Raw genomic sequence first — 21837 nt, 5'->3', positions numbered from 1 at the left:
AACCCAGTTTTATTCATGCAATTTGTAATCAATACCAGATTCCATAGCAGAAGTAATACATCCAACACAACCGGCTCTTGTTCCTGGCCCTTTCGCCTGAGGGCACAACAACAGCCAAAACTCAAGGACTTGAGCCCACAGTGTTTTTTCAGACACGATCTTTAAAACCAATCAAGGTCTTTGAAGCACATCCAGAGGAGTGCCTTTGATTGACATTGGCAGGGTAGATGGATGAGTGTGTGTGTGTTTGCATTTGTGAACGAGGAGGACCATCGCGGTCCTCTGGTGCCTGGCCTGTGCGGGTTCAAACTGTGATGTCTCTGCCCAATTAAAGCATACAGGCAGCCCTCTTCAGCCCCTGGTGTGGGACAGGCCCACTTTGTACGGGGAGCAGGCATTCTCTCAGGGATTCCTTTTAAAAATATCTTCAATCAATGAGTCAATCAAGGAGTAGAAAAACAGACACCACTACCATCTGATTGATGCCATATTGCCAGTTGGCTGTGAGACGCAGGCAGGAACTGGGAGTGGAGGCTCATTAATTTTTCAGCACCTGATTACTTTCAACCAGCATCTTAAAGTAGGTCAATGTATATGTAAAAAAGTAGAGGGACTATTTTTCAATCAACTTCGAAGTCAGGGCGAAAGACGTGCCCCGATGTGGGTGGCATCGGAGGAAACTCTGAAACCCAAGCGCGTCCTCGATAAAGGCAGAGATCCCGTTTTCATATTATTGCGCCTCCTCACAGCCATTTACAGTACCTCTTTACCGCTCAGGAAGGCATTGTGGGGGTCATAATCCTATTTTCTCAAACACAATGCCCAACTCTAAGCCATTATAAACGGAGATATCACCTAAGCCAGTGCATTACTCGCCATTCTTTTGAGATTTTGTGCTCTTTGTTCGTGTTCTTTGGAGGTGGATGTGGTATGTGAACATGCAGCCATCACCTGTGGCTGTCTCCCTCCCTCCCTGTTTTCCCATTTTACCTTCACCAGCCTCAACTCATCCTCTCCTTCCCTCTTTACCTCCCAAAATTGCTCTGGGGTTAGCTCATGGTCAGCCAAACGCGAGAATATGCCACTACATGACATGAATGTTGCTCCGACAATGGCTGAAAAGGCACGTTTGTCATCAGGCAGCACACACCTACAGCTGCATTGTTCTTAGCAGGCCGAGCTTAACGCTTTTTTTCTCCTTCTCTTTTGTCTGGCTTGGGTTTTGTCTTCGCATGAGTGTAAGGCCCTGCCTTTTCACATGGATATTTGGGCATCTCGGCTCAGGTGAGCTTTGTGTGTTTTTCTAAGTGGGGAGGAAATCGGTTCTGTTTCTCTCCACCTTCTCCCTACCCCCCCCCCCCCCCCCCCCCAGAGAAAAAGACATTAAGCTTGTGGCTAAATGTGTTTTCCCTAAAGGACTTTGATGTAAGGGCAAGGTAATTCTGGGCAGCCAGCAGTGCAAAGAAAGGGGCAGAGGAGGGAACGACAAATAATAATTAGGTGCTCTATCAGTGTGAAAATATGACTGGTATGTTTGGGTTATCATTGTTGCTATAGGTTACAGAGCACATCACAAAGACTCCCTCATTTTTTGAAGAATCATTTGCAAAGACTTTCTCTTTCTTTATGTTTTTTCCCCCTTCTGACTTCTCAGTTGCTTCCATATCTGAGAATGTAAGTTTATGACCTTAAAATATGATGGAAGAAAATGGCAGGCCTCTTTTGTACTGTAGTCTCGCTCAGAAGCCTGTCTGCATCTGATGATATCATAAAGGCAGCTTCACCTCAGTCTGTTGCTAAGCCAAACAGACGTATTGATGTCGCAAACAACCAGAGGCCAAACAGAAGCTGTATTTTCCTCATCATATGTTCCATATGTCGCTGAAGTTCAAACAGACATTCAATATACTCAGCATAATATGAAGAATATTTATCAGTTATATTTTTCAGTTTAGTAGGTTTTGATGTATTGAATCTGAATATCAATAGTTGCTGATAAAGCAATAATTTGAATACGTTATTTTGTTTTCTTGTGACTTAGGTGCTTTTTACATGCATTCTGCCTGCAAAATTTTAATTGTAATTCATATTTTAATTATTTTAACTGTTGTTATTCCATGTACATGTGCCAACTAACATTATTGGCTTTATAATTAATATATTTTTTCATCTCACCTTTCATCAGATTTAATGTAGTATTTTTTTTTTTTACATATTTGCAAAAATATATGTAGTTGTTTTTTAACACAAGCACACATTCTCCTCTCAGCTCCTCGCTCATCTTGCATAGTTAATGTATAGATTGCAGGGCATGATTAATATTTAGCTTTTTTTATTATTAGTATTAATCATTATTTGACAGGCCTAACTGTTTCATATCATCCTGGAATAGTTCATTGATACATGAAATCCAGTTACAAAGTTAAGGCCACAGTAATGCCCTCTAGCCATATGTTTCTGAGGGGACACTTTACATGTCATGGGAAGAGCTACTACAGCCATGTACAAAACGGTGATGAACCGGCCGCTGTATATCACCCAGCGCTGCCAGCAGTCAGACAGTTGGCCCGTTCCTGCTGCTCACGCCTGACGGACGGAAAAAAGGCCTCTAAGTGTTCTAGATAAAAGCTTTCACTTTGGTCAGTTTCAGAATATTAATATTTCAGCACATCGCCTCACCTGACATAAATACTGAACGCCCTTTAATAACTGCCTTCCAGTCTGCTGTTTGGAAGTTTATCATAGTGAAAGCTTACGTGCAAGATTCTGGAAAGGTAACATAAATGGGATTAAGGAGAGGTTAAAATCATCTACTGGGGCTGTTGGTGGGGGATATTAAATATTGATTTATCCCGGTGTAACGACTGAGCTGAAGAGTGAGGCTAAGTGCTGCTTACAGATGGATCAATTCATCTTTTAATACAAAGTGTGTCCGTAGAACACAATGGAATGACCCGCATCCCTTTTTCTTTTGCACAGAGCCATTTCTCTCTCTCTCAGAGATGGAAGAGCCGTCTCCTTTGAATCTCCTGTCTTTTAGGTGCATGTGTAAAATATTCATGTTTTAGCGTTTGCTTGCTTGTTTTCTATTTGTCTTTTTTCCTTTTGATGTCCCATCAGTAAAAGAAAGCTTTTATGGGACATCCAACAATTTGCTTTTTTTTTTCAAATATTTATTAAAGTATTATTGTCTACTGAGGACAATTATTCTATTTATTATTTATTATAAAAAAAAATCCCAGGAAAGCATACTGCTTTGTACATTTCAAGATCTGTTTTATGCACTAGTTTTAAACTACTTTGTTTGATTTTACATTTTCAAATTGAATTTCACAAGCCACCTAATGATGAGGTCCCACTCTGGAAAGAGCCCAGATTTTGATTTCAGATATTTCGCCCTTGCTAATAACCTACTTTCCGACAGATGTTGCAGTCCGACGGGGTCTGGCGAGGAGATAAAATATATTCTTGTGCTGACACTTCCCAAACTGGAATCAAAGGGTGAAAGGCCAGTGTATTAACCTATTGAGCATCCGCTGGCCTCCCTGCCCCCTCCTCTCACCTACATTATTGATGAGTGGAATATTCACTTTTCTCAAATCCCAGAGCACAGGGCCACAAACATTTAAATGGAGCTTTGCTCACTCTCCTCGAAATTCTCACCCCCTACTTTTAGACCCGAAGCCAATGTTTGCTCTCGTTCCCTCCCCGCGTGTGAGTGTTAGGGGCCTATTCATGCTTCCCTTTACAAAGACTTGGGGTATAATCTTGTCTGGTCTGCAGCCCTGGAAGCAATTTTCTACCCCTTTTTCTGCTGCTGTCTTGGAAATTGCCAGCATAGGTTATTTTTGGCCGCAAAGTAAATCCTGCCATACATGGCTTTGGCCGTCCAAAATTTGATTATATTCTGAACTCAAGCACTGCCCATAGCCAGCGAGTGCCATTGTTGAGTATTGCTTACATTAATTCTTTGTTCCATTTGTTTGGGTATATAAATAGTGCCTTTTTCGGCAATGTGCGAGAGTGGGCACACATCTTGGGCTAGTTCTAAAACAATGCTGTGCGCTTACTCTTCCCTTAGGTAGGCCACAACTGAAGCTCAGCTGATTTTACACTGCGGTTGCGTAAAATCACACAAATGGCCAAAACAGGGCACTCATTCAAAAATGCAACAAGGCCCTATACTCCAGACCTGCGAGGCTCTGCTTACGCCAGATATGCCACAACAAAGCCGGCGTAAAGAATAGGCTACAATGGGTCATTTATGTGCCACCATATTGGGACAGAACCCCTCCGAACAGGTGCATAAAGAACCCTCTGTCTACCAGATCATGCGATTCAGAGTGTCCATTATTGTAAATAGATTGCGTGATAAGAGCAGAGAAAGCAAGGTCCTTCTTAACAGATCCTTGAGGACCCAGTGAACAGTTCAGGGTCATTTAAAGCAGAAACCCCATAAAAAAATCCAGATCCGATGATCTCAACGCAGCAGGATAGAAAAACAGCACTGCAGAGTTTCTTTTACAGTCGAGGGATGGACACGTATAAAATGCTTCATTTCCCCCGTGATGTCAAAAGGTCGAATGTTGTGGGTAAGTTTCATATTTTTATAAGCAAGCGAGTTGACGGTTTAACGTGGTTATGGTTTAATCTGGGGCGTTAAGAAAAAAAAGTGTCACAGTTCATATCATATCAATGTTTTCAGATGGCATCAATAAATTGGTTGACCAAGGTTAAAAAAAAAAAAGTATATTTATATCAAGGATTGGATGCCCACCAGTGGAGGGGAGGTCGCAGCCTCAAACGTGCTCTGCCAGCACCCGCTCTGGAAGCCTACAAGCATGGACTACTGCTCGGGTATAAAAACCAAGCAACCGCATGAAAGGAACTCTGGGCTCGGCGCACAACTGCATGTGCTTTAGACTAAACTTTTCAAAACTACCAACTACTGGAAAGCTGCACAATTATAAATAACATTGTGATTGGTTACTGCGGGAATTGAAAGCAGATGAGGGGCGATATAGACGTGCTCTGCCGGGCCTTAGTCTTAATGCAGACGGCTGAAGCAACCTATGCTGTGTATATACACAGTCAGACTCATTGTGATAGGCTTTTAAAGCCTTCCTTTATTTTCTCTATCACTTGGATCTCTCAGCCAGGTGTGGAACTGACAGAACACGTATTCTCAGCATTCAGAATCCAGGCAAGGACATGGAACAAATGGTTATTCACTTGACCATTGTGTTTTTTCCTTATTTTTTTTTACCAGGTTATGATATTAGCCGTGTGCACCGGGGCGACAGTAAAGGCAGATTACTAAGTCGACACGCTTGCGCGGCCAAGGCCGGGCTTTGGTTGTCTCACAATTGCTGTTATCTGGACCCGCCTGGAACAATTCAAGGCCATATGGCTGAAACCGGGCTATTTTTACCAGAGGAAAAGCGTCACTCTATGGCAGTGTGATGCGTAAGTACAGGGTAGACACCAGCACAATGCGCTCCTGCCCGAAATACACGAAATCTGCGGGCAGCGCTGCAGTCCTCAGGCACATGTTCTGCGGCCGGCCTGATTAAAGCCCTCTCCGCTGCGCTGACATGGGCTCCTTGCTCTGGCTCCCCTCCAGATGTTCAGAAGTTCCACCAGCCTTGCCATCGGCCCTTCTGCGTTATTACTTCACCATGCAACCCTCCTCCGTCGAAACAAAATGCATTCTGTAACCGAATTTGAGGATGGAGGGGAAAAAAAGGATAGTGGAGGGGAGATTATTGTGGGTGTCTTTTTCCACTTCAGCTTAGGACTGTGTGGTTATAATTTTAGATGTGGGAATGAAGGGCTGCATGCTGAACTCATTTGAGGGAAGGGCCAGCCGTGCGCCAGAGAGGTCGTGGTTAGCATGGGAGGGGCACAACGTGTACCATGACATCTTTTCTTTTTTGCATTGTTTCCGTTTTTTTCAGTTCCCTAACCGCCCTTTCCCTTTCTCCTTCTCTCTGTACTTGCGGAGACGCTGAGCTCTTGCCATCTCGCTGCCGTAATGCACATTATAAATATCCTTTATAGCACAATGGTCGAAGAGATCTGCTGCTGAGCATTTGCCTGGCTGGACTGTCCTTTTTCAGGATGGTACACACCCTTTACTGCTCTTCCGTGGCAAAGTGATCAGTAAAAATTTAATGACACCATAAAATAATAAAAATGCCATTGATTTATCACAGCACTTGATGCAGACAGTAGTAAAGGCGCTGCGAACCGATTTCTTTTTCAAGTCTTCAAACAAAAAGCCTGATGTTATGAATATAAATGATTTCTCTCGATAATGCTGTGATATAAATTCCACAAGTTACAACCAATAAGTATATAAACCATAGTATATTAAATTTAATGGAAATTCATTGTGCAATGTTTGAAGGTGTGCACATCAGTTTTTATGTTCGTATTCACTTTCTCAATTACAGACTCCTTAATGTGCACTGTAAACAGTGGCGCTATCTCAAGTGGATATCAGCACTTTCTAGGCATGAATGAACTCTCTACCTCACTCCATTAAGTTAGCCCCGATACACTGAAGTGTCTAATCTTGTTTTCACGTACAATAGCTCCCGTCTGGCTCATTCTTTAATTATTGTTCTGGAAAATGAGAGTTTAGCGCCTAAAACGTTTTTAATGAAACTCAGTGATTGATGCCCCTTGTTTGCCAAACTGATGTTTAATGATCATGACTTTATAAAAGGAGTTGATTGATCAGAGAGAGCCAACAGAGTGGGGAGGAGGGGACGACACAAGCGAGTCATTTATAACCCCCCCACACGCTCTGCAGTTGTTGGGCCCTTCCCCAGTGGACAGTCCACAGCGCATCGGCCATCGCTCGTGCGACTAATCGCACATCAGTCAATTTGTCATTGGGTGCTGCGCCTCTTTCATTAAGTGCAATAATGCGGTCTGGTGATGAATACAGCAGCGTAGGAGGCTTCACACGGAGCGTGGCACACCGAGCTAGCGCTCCAACTTATCTTTACAAAGCCGCCTGAGCCCAGCGGGAACCCGCTACATATGTCATAATTAGAAAACACTTAAATAAGCAAGGCAGAGTCAAGACAGGCAGCTCTTAATGACAGGCCATAAGCAGGTAGTGGTTAATTGTACATCAGAATCACTCAGATGGCCATAAATAATGATTGTTCCATCAAGCGTGGTGGTGGGAAATTGCGGTACTCTCTCTCTACAGCTCTTCTTTCTGTCCCTCTGATGCTTGTGTCATGTGTTTTTGAGTAATAGTAATAGTTTTCAGAGGAAAAAAGTCGGTAACAGATACTTGTATTTATTTTTGGGCAAGCAGCTGTTATCAAGTAGGCAAATAAAAGGTCTTTTTTTTATAGCAGTGCTTATTATTTCAACAGACAGCAATAGCAAAACATTATTTGAGACCAAACTAATTTTCTAAATAATGTGCATTACTGTTCAAAGACTTTAAGTTGGTAAGATTTTTAAAAATGTTTTAAAAATAAACATCTTAAGCTCACTAAAGCTCACTAAGTCATTTTTATTTTACCAAAAATACAGTTTAAAATAGTACAGTACAATTTAAAATAGTTTTTATAGTAGATTTTAATATATTTTAAATTGCAATTTATTTCTTTGATGACAAAGCTGAATTTTCAGTGTCACATAATCCATCAGAAATCATGCTAATATGCTGATTTGGTGCTCAAAAAAGAATCTAATATTTTGTAACACTATAAATGTCTCTATTGTCACTTTTGATCAATTTAATGTGCCCTTGCTATAAAAAAAAACTTTTAATTGGTACTATATATTTGTATCTGTATTTCATATAATTATATATGAAAATAAATTTTATAAAAAATCTTTAATGGGCCTAACTGACAAAGAAAAACTACATGTTTGAGCTGAAAAGAATGACAGTTATATAATTGAATATTTACAGGGCTAGTTAAGTGTATTTAGAACCTTTTTAAACTTTATTGCAGGCGGTTAGTGAATATGACTCAGGCTTTATTCTGAAATACCAGGCACAAACGTGCCTGAACTGTTAAGTGAATTTGCCCCTCAGTGATAATAAAGTCTGTTTAAAGTGACAACAGCAATAAGCACAGAATCATCCCAAGTAATCCACTATTGTCATGAGCTATTGACAAATTGAGCCGGAGTGATAATCTTTTGCCATGAGAAGAGCTTCCACGCTCCACGGGTTCCCCAGTGGCAAAAAGAACAGAAAACAAACAAACGAGCAAAACGGCCAAAGCAGCATGGCTGAAAGATTAATGTGTACGTTGGTATCTGTGTCTGCGTCTGTGGCAGGGGAGCTGTTAGCATTGTGTTAGGAGGCCGCCCGAGTGTCTGTTCAAACCGTGTGTGATAGGCATTCTCTAAAGAAAAGACAATTCAAGCACACCTTTAGCCTGAGATTGAATGCACACCCTGGGAGAAGAACAAACGCTCTGGGGCCGACTCACCGTAACTCGCTTCGCTTTTAGCATCTTCCTGCCCTGTTCGGCGGGGGGAGAGATTACTTGTATCATGCCGAGTCAAAGTGTCCATCTCCTCCTCGAGTCTTTAGAGAGAGCGAGACGGGCCTCCGCTAATGCCCTGCTGCACTCACGGCAGAACTAGGTCATTTAACAATGGGCCCGAGCAGCGGTCGGCCCTCTTCCTCTGCATAATACATTAAGTCTAATGTGCTGCAACCATTCAGGAGGGCCCCCCAAAAGCTGTTATTTTATTCTGTAAATGCACACGGACATGACATGTAATATTGTCGCACGAGCGAGGAATGACAGGGGTTTATTGTGCATCAAGTGCGACATGATGCCAAGTTTAATCTGAACAGAAAGCAACACGACAAAAGGGAAAACACGGCGTGTTCCTCCGAGCATGAGCCTTGAATAAATGATAGACAGGGAGCTCAGGGCAGCAGAGACAGGGGCATGTACTGCAAAGATTAGAGAGCGCAAAAGAAAAAAATATGCTGAACATTTCACTCGAGGTCCCAGGCTGCATTGTGTGCTCAGGATCTTTCAGTGTGTTGTTTCTAAATCCTTTTTAGTAGAGTGTTCCAGACTCTTATCGGTACAAGTCCCTGCAGATGAAGACAGTAAGAGACTACAGCTGTGATAAAGACGACTGACTTGGGCCCATCAAAATGCATGCGAAGAACATGTGTGTCCTGCAGGGTCGTGCGCCATTCAGTATTGAATCCGAAGTGCCTTTTAAATTTTTGAATTGTAATTTAAGAAAGTAGAATTAAATCTAATGAAATTTAAAGAAATTAATATAACTGCTATAAAATCCTTAATAATACATTGCTGTTTTAATAAATATAGATATAGTTTGAATGTAGTATAAATATAATGAATATACACAACTGTATAAAAGTTTGAGGTCAGCAAGATTTTTAAGTTTTTTTTTTCCAGCAGCCTCTTATGATTATTAAGGCTGCATTTATCTAATCAAAAATACACAAAAACACAGTAATATTGTGAAATATTATTGCAATTTAAAATACTGTTTTTTTTTTTAAATTTTAATGTACTTTAACATATAATATATTTCTGTGATATATAAGCTGAATTTTCAGCATCATTACTTCAGTCTTCAGTGTCACATGATCCTGTATAAACCGTAAAATTGATTTATTATCAATGTTGGAAACAGTTGTGATGCTTCATATTTTTTGAAACGTGACATTTCTGTTGGTGTTTTTTTTACGAATAAAATGTTCAGAAGAACAGCATTTATTCAAAATAAAAATCTTTTCTAACAATATAAGTCGTTGCTAAGTAAAAATATAAAATTTCCTTTAAAAAAAAGAAAGAAAAAATATTTTATTTGTATTTTAAATAAATGCTGTTCTTTTTAACTTTTTTTTTATCAGAGAATCCTGAAAAAAGTATTACAGGTTCCAAAAATAAAAAGCATCATAACTGTTTCCAACACTGATAATAAATCAGCAAATTAGGATGATTTTTTGAAGGATTGTGTGACACGTGTTAAGTAAATTAAGTAAAAAAGACTGAATATCAGGAAACTGTATCTGAACTCAATTTTCACTTTTATTTTTGCAGGAGAGGTCTCATTATGATAACCTGGGCCATCACCTGGGAAAACTAGGCGAGGATGGAAAGATCGGTCACAGAGTCATCGACCTCACCAGGCCAGAGGATTTTGAGGGTAAGCTTCTATGTGCAATGTTTGAAAACATTGTTGTGCATTGTACTCCTGCACAGCATTGCCATATATCTACTGCTGCTTGCTTCTTACCTACAGTGAGGAATGAGGTCAGGTACAGTTCAGTCACATGATCAGATTGACTGGATTCCACGCTTGCTTGGCCAGTGTCAGGGAAAGTTGATGGGGGTAATGCAGTGAGCACGGCTGTATTTAAAGTTTTCACAGCTAGTTCTTGATGACAAAGTGATGGGACAATGCTGGCCCTCCTCCAGGACCGGGCTCTGTTGCCACAGCTCATGTTTGATGTGCTGGGTGTGGAGGTGTAAATGCTGATAGAACTTACATGACAAGGCGTCAGCTCCTTTTGTCACCCTGTTCATAAACTATACGCTTCTATGCGCCAGTGTTTTTTCTGTGTGAAATATTGTAACAGTTCCTATAGAAATGGAGAAATAAAAACATTTGATTTGAATTCAAGTTCCAAAAAAAAAAAACAACAACAATAATAAGCCTTTAAATCCATTAGGGAACAAGCACAATAGTGTATTTATTTATTTTGTAAGATGATCAGCCTCGCATAACTCTGTTTGTTTATGAGCATAAATTATTTATTTTGGCTGGGTAGAAATCAAATCTGTAAATAGAGATTTAGAGATGCAGTTTTTCTGGTCTGGCATGATCCACTCTGACCAGACCAGAGCAGATTCCCGCCAAGAAGGCTGTCCCACCCCTCTCAGATCAGTGAGAAAGCTGGGTCCTTGAGTCCTCCGACACGGTGGGAACCCGTCTCCTGTGGGCTCCGGAGCAGTCAGGGGCAGGGTTGAGGGCACCCAGTCGCCCGAGTGATGCAGAGTTCCTTCAAAGTCCTAAGTGGAGGTGAAGGAAAGGAGAACGTCCCGTCAGTTTATTCCCAGCATAGACAGGATTAAAAGGCCGCAGAGGTTTCTCATCCCAGTGGACAGGCGCCACTGTGAGCGCTCTGAGCCATCCCCATCTCCATCTTCCCGCAAACACATCGAGATGAAGGATGTGAACGGCATTTTATGATGATACGCCCCACATTAAATAGTCTCTTTTACAAGCAGAATGTGTTTACCCATTGGGAAACATGGAGTGTTTACTTGTGTGTTTTTGTGTTTAGAGTCATTTTTGATACAAATTCCATTCCTCTTCGTGAACATTTGAGGAATGTGAATGCTGTGTATGTGATACCTGCGCTTAAAAAAGGCAGGTTTATTTGCCGCTAGTCTTTGTTTTATTAGGCTGCTATGTTCAGAAGCTTCAATATAAGCTAGCTATTTTTTAAAGCACTTTAAATGATTTATCAGCTAAGTAGGAAACTACCATTTGAGAATTAAATTTCTTGACGCTTTAACGGGGCAAACAGACTCATACAGTAACCGCCGTGGAGAGCAGAGGAAAATTACAGAGTGGGTCCGTAACGGCCGTGTGCTTCCTTGTACGGAGGTCCTGCCTGCTGAAAAGACACGTTATATTGGAAAAGGCTTGGGGTGTAAAACAGCTCTCTGTCACTGCAGTAACTCGCAGAAAGCTTTAGGTTGCTTGAACTAATATTTGCGAAGCATGCAGCAACCAAATTAACAGCTGCCAAAGCTCTAACGAGAGAGAGGCCGTTGGAAAATAACGGCGGGGTATGGAAATAGATAGAATTTCCTTCATTTCGCAAAAAGCCACGAGCCACATGCATCAGCTCACCGCAAAGTCATTAGGTCTTTTTAAGCTCAGATGAAAAACATTAACTAATACCACAGAAGGCTTTAGTATGGCCCCTTTGTTCATTCACATATGGCAGCGTATGAGTTTTGTTTGCCGAACGGGTCGGGTCGTGCGTGTTTAACTATCTCTGTCAGACGGGGGTCTTAGCAGAACAAAGGGTGTGTTGAGAGATTCCAGGGCAGGAAGTCGAGGTACTATCAGCACACTTTTAAGACAATGCCGGCCAGAATGAACGTTGGCCAGGATTGATTAACTGCTTGACTTTGTAAACTCTGAGCTATGTTAATGCCATATTATTTATGCATATGGTTAAATTGTGGCAAGGTTATCGCTGCATTATTATAGGGTAGCAATCTGAGGTTCACTGCAGTCAAAGCAAAGGCAACCAAAAGCTCAATCCGACATTTTTGTGTGTTAGACGATTGTTTTATAAACAAGTATGATAAACGGCACCATATTATGTCATAATAAGAGCACAGAATATTCAAGGATCTATATTACTATTCAAAAATTTAGGGTTGGTAAGATTATTATTTATTTATTTTTATAAAATAAGCCACCAAGGCTGCATGAAAAATACAGAAAAACAGTAATATTGTGAAATATTTTTACCATTTTAAACAAACTGTTTTATATTTTAATGTATTTTAAATTACATTTAAATGTAATTTATTCATGTAATGGCCAAGCTGAATTTTCAGCAGCCATTAGTTCAGTCTTCAATGTCACACAATCCATCAGAAATTATTCTAAGATAATTTGCTTTTGTGGAAATCATGACACAATTTTTATTTTTTATTTTATTTTATTTTATTGTTATTTTTTATTGCCACCAAGGCTGCAATTATTTGATCAAAAATACAGAAAAACAGTAATATGGTGAACCATTTTATTTTAATGTATTTTAAAATGCAATTTATACATCATGACACACATTATTTTTATTTTCTTAATGGATGAATAGTAAGCTCAAAATAACAGCATTCATTTGAAAGAGAAATCCTCTGTAACTTTTGATCAATTCAGTATGTATTTGCTGAATAAATGTAATTAAATATTACTGACCTCAACTTTTGGAACCGTGGTGAATATGGAAGCCCATTTCTGCCTTAGAGAAAAAAAAACTTTTAAAACCTTTTAATTTTTTTTTTATAAAATTTTAAATAGGCTTAAGAAAAAAGATACACTATCAGATATAAAGTCTTTAAGTCTATAAAGTAGCAATTTTGAGATATAAACTTCAGTTCAGAGAAAGATGAAGAACACTGAAGGGTAGTCTGTTTTTGCATGTGGCCATCTATACAACAAAGAGAATTTGTCACCTAAGAATTATAAGGTTCTGACATTTTTGTCAAAATTGAGTTATTTAAATATTATTATTCTGTGACAACTTATTTACATTTTTTTGATTTTTCTTTTGTAAGCCATGTACATTTGGGGCCTATTTTTAGAAAACAAAAATGGTTCTATCTACATAAGTCTAAGGAATGCAAAAACTTTGAAGCTCAATATCTCGAAAGTGCTCAGAATGCAGATAGAACCTTACAATTCTAAGGTGACGAATTGTGTATGTGTGTGTTTTCTGTCTGTCTCTGTTTTTCCAGCATTCCCATTGCCGCTTCTTAATCCAGTTGTACTGTCTCTATAGTCTGCATGTCAGCCCAGGACTCCTTTCATCGACAGTCTCTGAAATGGTGTAGTGCGAAAAGGAATTTAACATGGCCCTCTTCAAGACCTTACAACATCCAGGGCGAGAGGCATAAGAAACAATAGCTTAAAGAAACAAGCGCTAACAAGTCGCGCTTTTGTCCGTATATACTCTCTCTCACAAACACGCAGAACAGAATTCCGAATATCCAGCTGGGTGCAACTCAACAATTGGCACGATAAAGCGGTGGGCTTAAATCACATGTAAGTTGTAATGGTTTAATTAGCGCAATATGAGTGCTGACATGAATGGGAGAGCCGAGCATTGTGTCATATCTGTCTGTGCGCGTTAGGAGAGACACCCATTGTCGACGCTGAATACCTTTGCAGAAAGGCGTCTCTTTATTTATTGGATCGTCCACAGAGGGCCTGGCAGGTTTGCGTGATTGTTGCTTGTTTCTCCAAGCGGATTCTTGTGTGACAGTCTGTGTGTGCCCTCAGAACAAAAGGCTAGCTGCAGCGAGAGCCTGAGAGGCTCAGCCTTTTGGCTCCGTTCCGCGTATCGTCGAGTCTGGGCCTGCTGCAGGCAGGTGTGCCGGGCCGCGGGGCCCCTTTTGCTCGTACGCTTCCACGCGAGCACTCTCTCTCTTTCTCTGTAATTCATACAGTCCCCCTCTGCTCTCCCTCCTGTTCACTGGGAGAGACAAATTAAATAGAGATTCTTGTATCGCTCTGTCATGTTGGGCACCGGGTCTCATAAATCACAATAAAGTCGATTAGAAGCCTCCTGCCGTCTCGCCCCCCCACCCTCACGCACCTCAGGGGGTCTCCCGTGGCATCCCGAAACATCTGCATTTATTTACACAATAACGCACCTAACTAGGTGCTTCCTAAAAGAGCCGCACGGGGGGAAAAAACGTCAATTAATGCTAATTTGTAAATGTCAGAAGCATGTAAGCTTTCTTATTAAACAACAACAAGCGAGGAAGAAAAAAAAGCAGAGGGTTGTAAATTGCATGTTGTGGATGCGGGGTGACGTCGCACGAGCCGACCTTGCTGCCAACTCTTTGGCTGCTTTTGATTAAGGCACATCATGATTGCAATGGGGTGAGGGGGGGGGGGCACGGACCACCCGTGTCTGCGAGGGGGGCTCCGTGCCAGGGGACGCCGCTCATCTCGTCCCGCAGAGCACCGGCACTCTGTAAGCCGGCTCTCATTCCTGCGGTCCGCTCAAATGACTGAGAGCGCTGAGTCTGTGTCTGCTGACGCACTACAGCAACAACAGGGCATGAGATGATTATTACAACCAACTCCGCTTGCTCTCGCCCTCTCTCAGCGAAACAGAAAAAATGAATCCGATCTGCAATTTAAAAGTCCGGCTGCTGGTTTCCTGCATGTAAGCTGCTCACCTCTGCCTATATCTACATGCATGCCAGTATATAAATTGCTGAATCAGTGTCAGTTGTAAAGTAATGGCACGGGGCGAATCGTAAATTAGAGCCGGCCATCCCCCCTCCCCCCAGAACAGACAGTGGCGGTCGTGTCTGGGCGAGGTAGCCGAGCGAGCGAGCGAGCCGGGGTTGGCAAGGTAATGAATGCCTTCATCTGGCCCCGGCAGTCAGCAGATTGCCCAGCGTTGATGGATACTGTCAGCCCTACGCCACACTACATTTCATTGCACAATAAACATGGCTGTCAAAGCCAAACAAAGTGAAATCAATTTATCCTGCACGGTGAGCGCGTGCTAAATGAAATTAATGTACTGTGCGGGGAACGTCGTCGCTGTATAATCCCGACGGAAGAGAAGGCTGGGACAAGGCAGCTGCTTGTAGTGCATTTGGTGCTACAAAGTTGTGGAGAGGCGAGATCAGAGAGACCCTGACTGATGCACCATGACTGTGTGGAGCTGGGCAGCCAGATAAACAGCAGCCCTTTCTGGATTATTATGACTGTTAAACATGACATGTGTAAATGGATCTTTTGGACCCTGGGTGAAGCCGTTCTTGCCAGCAGGGCCTGGAGGATAGAGCCTCCTGCTGGCTGCCTGAAACTTTGTTTTTTCTCTCTCAGGGCCCCAGTGTGGCACAAGTGTGTATGTGAATGTGTGTGTGAATAGAGAAGGTAACTCTCCAACATTGCCTATTTTCCCGCTCCTCCTCCTATGAGCAACGGGCTGCCCTCAGAATAATCTCGGTATCCCGGTGCTTCAATAGCGGTGCAGTGCCAAAATCCATTACTTAGCTGGAGTTTTTATTTTGTTTATCAGCACCAGTGATAATAGAAATCAAAAGCAGGTACCGTGTGCCAAGACTTGAAGTTTCAGGGTCCTAATGAATACACATCACATGTGGATGATGAAATATTCATGGCTGATTCCAAGCCTTCTTATCCAGTTTTTGGATCATTAAAGATGTATCGTAGCATATGGGAAGGCTTTTTTTGGTTTATTTTATTTTTCAAGCCTTGTTTATCAACATGTTTTTGTTTGTTGAAATATTCATACAGCTTTTATTTAATTCTTTCACATCTTACATATAAAAGGAAGCAAATGCGCATGCAAACAGAATCATTTTCACTCTGCTGTAAAGTTAAATACAGAAACTGGGGGACACACATGCTGATTGTGAATGGCCTGATTGAGGAGTAGCACTCCTTCAAGTCTGTTTGCTCTGTATCGCACTCACACCAGGCTGCATTCACTAACTCTGCATATGAATAAGACCTGTGATCATTTTAATACAGAAACCTAGTTTTTTCTTAATTTTATATTTTATTATATTTTACCATCCTGTGTTTTACCACTAGGTCTGTCCTTTGTCAGACTCTCTATGTGTTAGCACACTGAAAGCAATCACATGGATATATATATGTTTTGTCAGAAGATTGGCTCTGATCCTCTCTCCTAATTTTACCTCCCTTACACAAACACCCTTGTGCCACATTTGTTAATCAGAGTATTACTGTTATTAGTCATAGCAGGAGAAACATTACGACAGCCATCCAGAAATGTACGGCTGCTTGAATGTATGAACACTGCGACCCAGACAAAATATTTAGAAGGCATTATAGTCAGGGTCCTCCTCCTCTGGTTTGAGCCAGTTTTCACTCGTCGAGAGTTTCTCGACCAACAATACCGTCTTGTTCTAAACTCCAAAACATGGGCTTGTCCCATCCAGTTCTGGGATGGGCAGCCTGGAGTGTAAGGTACAGCTGCAGGCCTCTCGGGATCTCCAAACCCAGCTTCTCTGGTTCAGCTCCAGTCACTCTGATGTGCTGATGGATGCCCTGCACTACTAAGTTGATTAACGGTTTGCACCCACTCTCTTCTTCTTGCTCTGGTGTTCCTAGGGTGTAGGGAACTCAATGGCTCTGCAGATAAACCACATCAGTATTATTGTTGGCCAACAGGAGGCGCCAGCACTACCGAGGCACGGGTCTACAGGGAACCCCGGGGAAGGAACAGCAACGAACCTCACATCAAACGGCCCATGAACGCCTTCATGGTCTGGGCCAAAGATGAGCGCCGCAAAATCCTTCAGGCCTTCCCAGACATGCACAACTCCAACATCAGCAAAATCTTGGGTAAGTCAAAGCCCCCAAATCAGTCACGTTCAGCAGCCATGGCCGTCTGTGTTAGCCTTTCCGTTTTCATTTGGGATTACGCCATGCTCCATAAGAGTAAACTGAATTGGTATCCAGGGAACTATTGTAGAGTGCTTCAGAAACTGTTGAAAATGTCTTTGCTTGTTTTGGATCTCGCTAACCCAATAGTCTTTTTTTTTTTTTACACAGCCGTTTAAACAGTCATTTTACTTATTAAAATGACTTTACTTTCCTTCGAAGTAACTACCGAAGGAATCATTGTAATTACCATTAGTTAAAAAGGCGTAACATTACAAAATCAATTGTAAAATAAGCAGCTTTTTTATCCTTTGCATTTAAGAAAACAAAATCATTGCTTCCAGTAAATTGGCACAAAAAAATAGCAATAGACAATTTGTTGAGACTTGAGGCAAAGTCACATGACGTTTGCTGTTGTGCATGTATTAAATGTGTTTTAATTCAGAATTTTGAAATGAACTGAACCTCTGTTGAGGTAAAGGGAGGGTCTGTTTTGACCAAACTGAAACAGCCCACTGTTTTGGACCAAAACCAAGACTTACAAGACTAAAATGTAGCTGAATTGGAGCATTAAGAGAGGCTGAGTGTTATGTTGATTGACTAGATGTTTCAGTATGTTGTACACCGGACCTTGAATTGCAGAAAATATGCAAATAAATATTGCCACGCCAGTTTCAACCCTCTTAGCAATCAACAGACAAGCATCTCACCATTACAAAGCTACTAAGCAAAACATATGCTGTGAATAAGACATCTAGGCTATTACCACACCTGCCTAATCTTCTTTAGCAAGTAATTCCACACAATTCAATGCATCTCAAACAGACGAGCGCGGTTAAACTTGATGGCTTGATGCCCGCAGGAGCAGCTCAATTAGATGGATTTAGTGGCTGTCACGTGGGCAGTGTTTGTCATGAAAAATGACAGGGCTAAATGGGTCTTGTCCCCTAGTCCAGAGAGTCAATAGATCACAGCAACTAAAAGACCCGTCAGCCAGGACGTTCTGAAGGCTGAAGATATTTACTGGCCTGTTGTTTTCACTAATGCAGAAACGGTAACAGTAATGCAGTTACTCTCCATTCACAAAAGCAGTGCTTGCCTCAGAATAATGTTTATTTGTGACCCTGAACCACAAAACCAGTATTAAGGGTCAGTTTTTTTAAAATTGAGATTTATACATAATCTGAAAGCTGAATAAATATGCTTTCCATTTGTTAGGATAGGACAGTATTTGGACAGTATTTTAAAAATTGAAATATTGAGAAAATCACATTTAAAGTTGTCCAGATGAAGTTCTTAGCAATGCATATTACTAATCAAAAATTAAATTTTGATATATTTACGATAGGAAATGTACAGTACAAAATGTCTTAATGAAACATGGTCTTTACTTAATATCCTAATGATTTTTGGCATAAAAGAAAAACGATCATTTTGACCCATACAATGTATTTTTGGTTATTGCTACGAATATACTCGTGCTACTTATGACTGGTTTTGTGGTCCAGGGTCACATTTTGTCTCTAAATGTAAAAATACATTCAAATATCATTATTTATTTAAATTTATGAAATTCATAAATATGTTTTTATAATAAATTAAAAAGTTATTAAAAACAGAAGTCATTCTTTCTCCATGAAAAAATAGTTTTATTAAATTGTATTTAATTTACAAAAACAAGTTTAAGATAAAATGTAGCTATAAAATATAGTTATTAAAATCTGCAATGACCATTTCTCACTCCTAACTTCTCATCTGCGGTCAACAGGATCTCGCTGGAAGTCCATGACGAACCAGGAGAAACAACCGTATTACGAGGAGCAGGCACGGCTCAGCAAGATCCACCTGGAGAAGTATCCCAACTACAAGTATAAGCCCCGGCCCAAGCGCACCTGCATCATCGACGGCAAGAAGCTGCGCATAGGCGAGTACAAGCAGATGATGAGGTCAAGGAGGCAGGAGATGAGGCAGTTCTTCACTGTGGGGTAGGTGCACGGTGGAAAAAGCACCTTTAACAATAGCAGGCGGCCGTCCAAGATGCCCTGCCCTCTGTTAAACCCCTATATGCTGTTAATAAAGCCAGCTTAGAGCTCTCACAATAGGCAGGTAATGACTCCATACTGTGTGCCAACTCCTGGTGTAAAGCCAGTGACCCTTTAATCAGGTTGATTGGAGTAATTCAACCACTTAGCTCATTTGTCACGTTATATAGCCCTCGCACTTAATTTTAATATACGCTTCGAAGCAAAGCGAGCGCAGCCTTTTGTTGCCTACATGCTCCCTTTGTGATTATACGCTGTGGTAAATTTATTTTTTCCTCGGCGGAGGGAGAAATGCACTATATGGCCCTGGGTTGAATCCCATTGACAAAATAGTATTTTCTTTCAGCTGCCTGAAAGTAGTGGTTTATCACATTTAGATGGTAACAGAGGGCAGCGGGACTCACGTAGCCATTATTTTAGGATATTAGAGTCGAGTATGAATGTAGAGAGGGCTGCAGGGCAGATGTTTGGAGCTCAACTCTATAATTTACTGCGTGTGGTGAGTGAAGAAAATGCCTGCTCCAGGTGTTTCCACTTCAACAGCAAGAAATACGAGCGCTGGAGTATCAATCAGCCTGTTAAAGATCAGGAGACTGTGTCTCTACCAACCAATTGGCTTTGTCACCCTGAAAGAAATGAGAGTCATTTTCACAATCTTTCCCAAATCGTTGTCACTGATTGGGAAGCATTTTTACAGGGCTACTGGCTGGGCATGTTAGCCTTGTGCGACCGATGTTTTGTGTGCTTCTGTACATTCTTTCCATTCTCTAATTCCCCGAGACCGTAATTGTTTTTCTCGAGACGCGTTAAACTTGTCATCCGTCTCTTAAAAGCTCCAAAGCTTCTCTGAGTTTTGCGAAAAGCAAAAGCGCTCACTGGCACTTCATAAGCGTTAAGTGTGTCTGTTTCTTCACCTCTGTATTAGGCAGCAGCCACAGACGCAGATCCCCATCAGCACCAGCGCAGGTGTCGTTTACCCCGGTGCCATAACCATGGCCACCACTACGCCCTCCCCTCACATGACATCAGACTGCTCCAGCGCCTCGGCCAGCCCCGAGCCCACCATCCCCGTCATCCAGAGCACCTTCAACATGAAGATGGAACCGGGCACCATGGTGTCCAACGACCCCGTGAACGGAGAGGACGAGATGGACATGTATGAGGACTTTGAGGACGAGCCCAAATCGGACTACAGCAGTGAGAATGACACACAGGAGCCGGTCAGTGCCAACTGAGGCCAAAACGCCCAGCGAAGAATATCCTTTTATTAGAGGGAAGACTGAAGAAGAGAACAAAAAAAAAGAAATCAAAAAACTCGTTTCTGATGATATACATTTTGGGAGCCAGCATGCAGATGTGGCTTCTGTAGATTTAACAGCTATTGGTCTTAAGTGTTTCTCCAAGTGTGAGACAATTTGATTGTGTTTTATTTTGGCTTTTTTTTATTGTTATTTTATTGAGTTTTTTTTTTCTCGTGTTTTGATCATGGACAATTTAGGGTATTTCCTACGACATTTTTGAATAATAGGACTTGACGATTGAAACATTTCATATGAATGCATAACTCACAGTCTTACTTAAATTCATATGGATTTACACATTTTTTTTTTTCTTTTGAAGCGTACATTACTGTTTTCGATGGGGTTCTATATCTCACTCAGGTATGCTGTACCAGCCAACAGCTTGTGAATGTTTTTAATCAGAACTATTTAAAATGGATGAGTGATGGAAGTTCCGGTTATGGCGCCTGAGGAGTAGTCGTGTGCGCGGTTCGCTCCCAAAAATCTTTTCAGTTTTGTCTTTTAACCTCAGTGCTTTTGTTGATATCTGACAGTATTTGTTTATCTACCGTTCTGTGACTTCATACGCTTTTGAAATGTCAAAAGGAAGAGGCAGACAGGTCGATAGAGAAAGAGTAGGCTCTCTTTCGCCGAGTGCTAGCGTTACGTTAGCCGAGATAAGTGCGCTACATGACGACCTTAGAGCCTCGATTGCAGAAGACTTCAAAACATCCTTCGAAAGTTTGGCAGCCAAACTAGATAATATTCAGTCCACGGTGGCTGATCATGATCTTCGCATCGGCAACCTCGAGTCCGGCACTACAGAGATTAGTCAGCAGCTCGATCAACTCGATGCTACGTGTTCGAGGCTCCAGAAGGACAACGAGTGGCTAAAAGCTAAAGTCTCAGATCTTGAGAGCCGCAGCCGGCGCCAAAATATTCGAATTGTGGGCTTACCCGAATCAATCGAGGGGCCGCGTCCGACGGTTTTTTTCTCTCAGCTTCTGGTCGATGTCCTTGGTTCCCAGGTGTTAACCTCGCCGCCCGAGCTGGACAGAGCTCACCGTAGCCTCGCACCTAAACCTGCACCAGGGCAGAGACCGCGACCCGTCATTCTGCGATTTCATCGCTTTCAAATGAAGGACTTGGTCATCCGCGAATCTCGCAAAAAGGGTGAGCTGCTATACGATGGCCACAAGATTCGTATCTTTGAGGATTACTGCCCTGATGTTTTGAAACTTCGCGCCGAGTATAAAGATGTGATGTCGTCACTCTACAAACGTGGACTCAAGCCTGCGCTTCTCTACCCTGCTAGACTTCGA

The 21837-nt window shown here is 41.7% G+C and overlaps 1 protein-coding gene across 1 annotated transcript in view; it reads left to right on the top strand.

Annotated features, from left to right (window-relative positions):
• sox6 (SRY-box transcription factor 6) overlaps window positions 1-20946 on the top strand; it is a 159277-nt gene extending 138331 nt beyond the window's left edge. The window contains exons 14-17 of the mRNA XM_073837149.1: window positions 10083-10188; window positions 16981-17154; window positions 18962-19178; window positions 20161-20946. Coding sequence (XP_073693250.1) covers window positions 10083-10188; window positions 16981-17154; window positions 18962-19178; window positions 20161-20470 — 807 coding nt within the window. The 3' untranslated portion in view covers window positions 20471-20946. The remainder of the gene's footprint in view (window positions 1-10082; window positions 10189-16980; window positions 17155-18961; window positions 19179-20160) is intronic.
• Window positions 20947-21837: the final 891 nt, after the last annotated feature.

This window comes from Garra rufa, chromosome 3 (genome assembly GCF_049309525.1).
Source record: "Garra rufa chromosome 3, GarRuf1.0, whole genome shotgun sequence".
Classification (NCBI taxonomy): domain Eukaryota; kingdom Metazoa; phylum Chordata; class Actinopteri; order Cypriniformes; family Cyprinidae; genus Garra; species Garra rufa.
The sequence above is the reverse complement of the archived record's forward strand: the minus strand, read 5'-3'. Positions and strand labels throughout refer to the sequence as shown.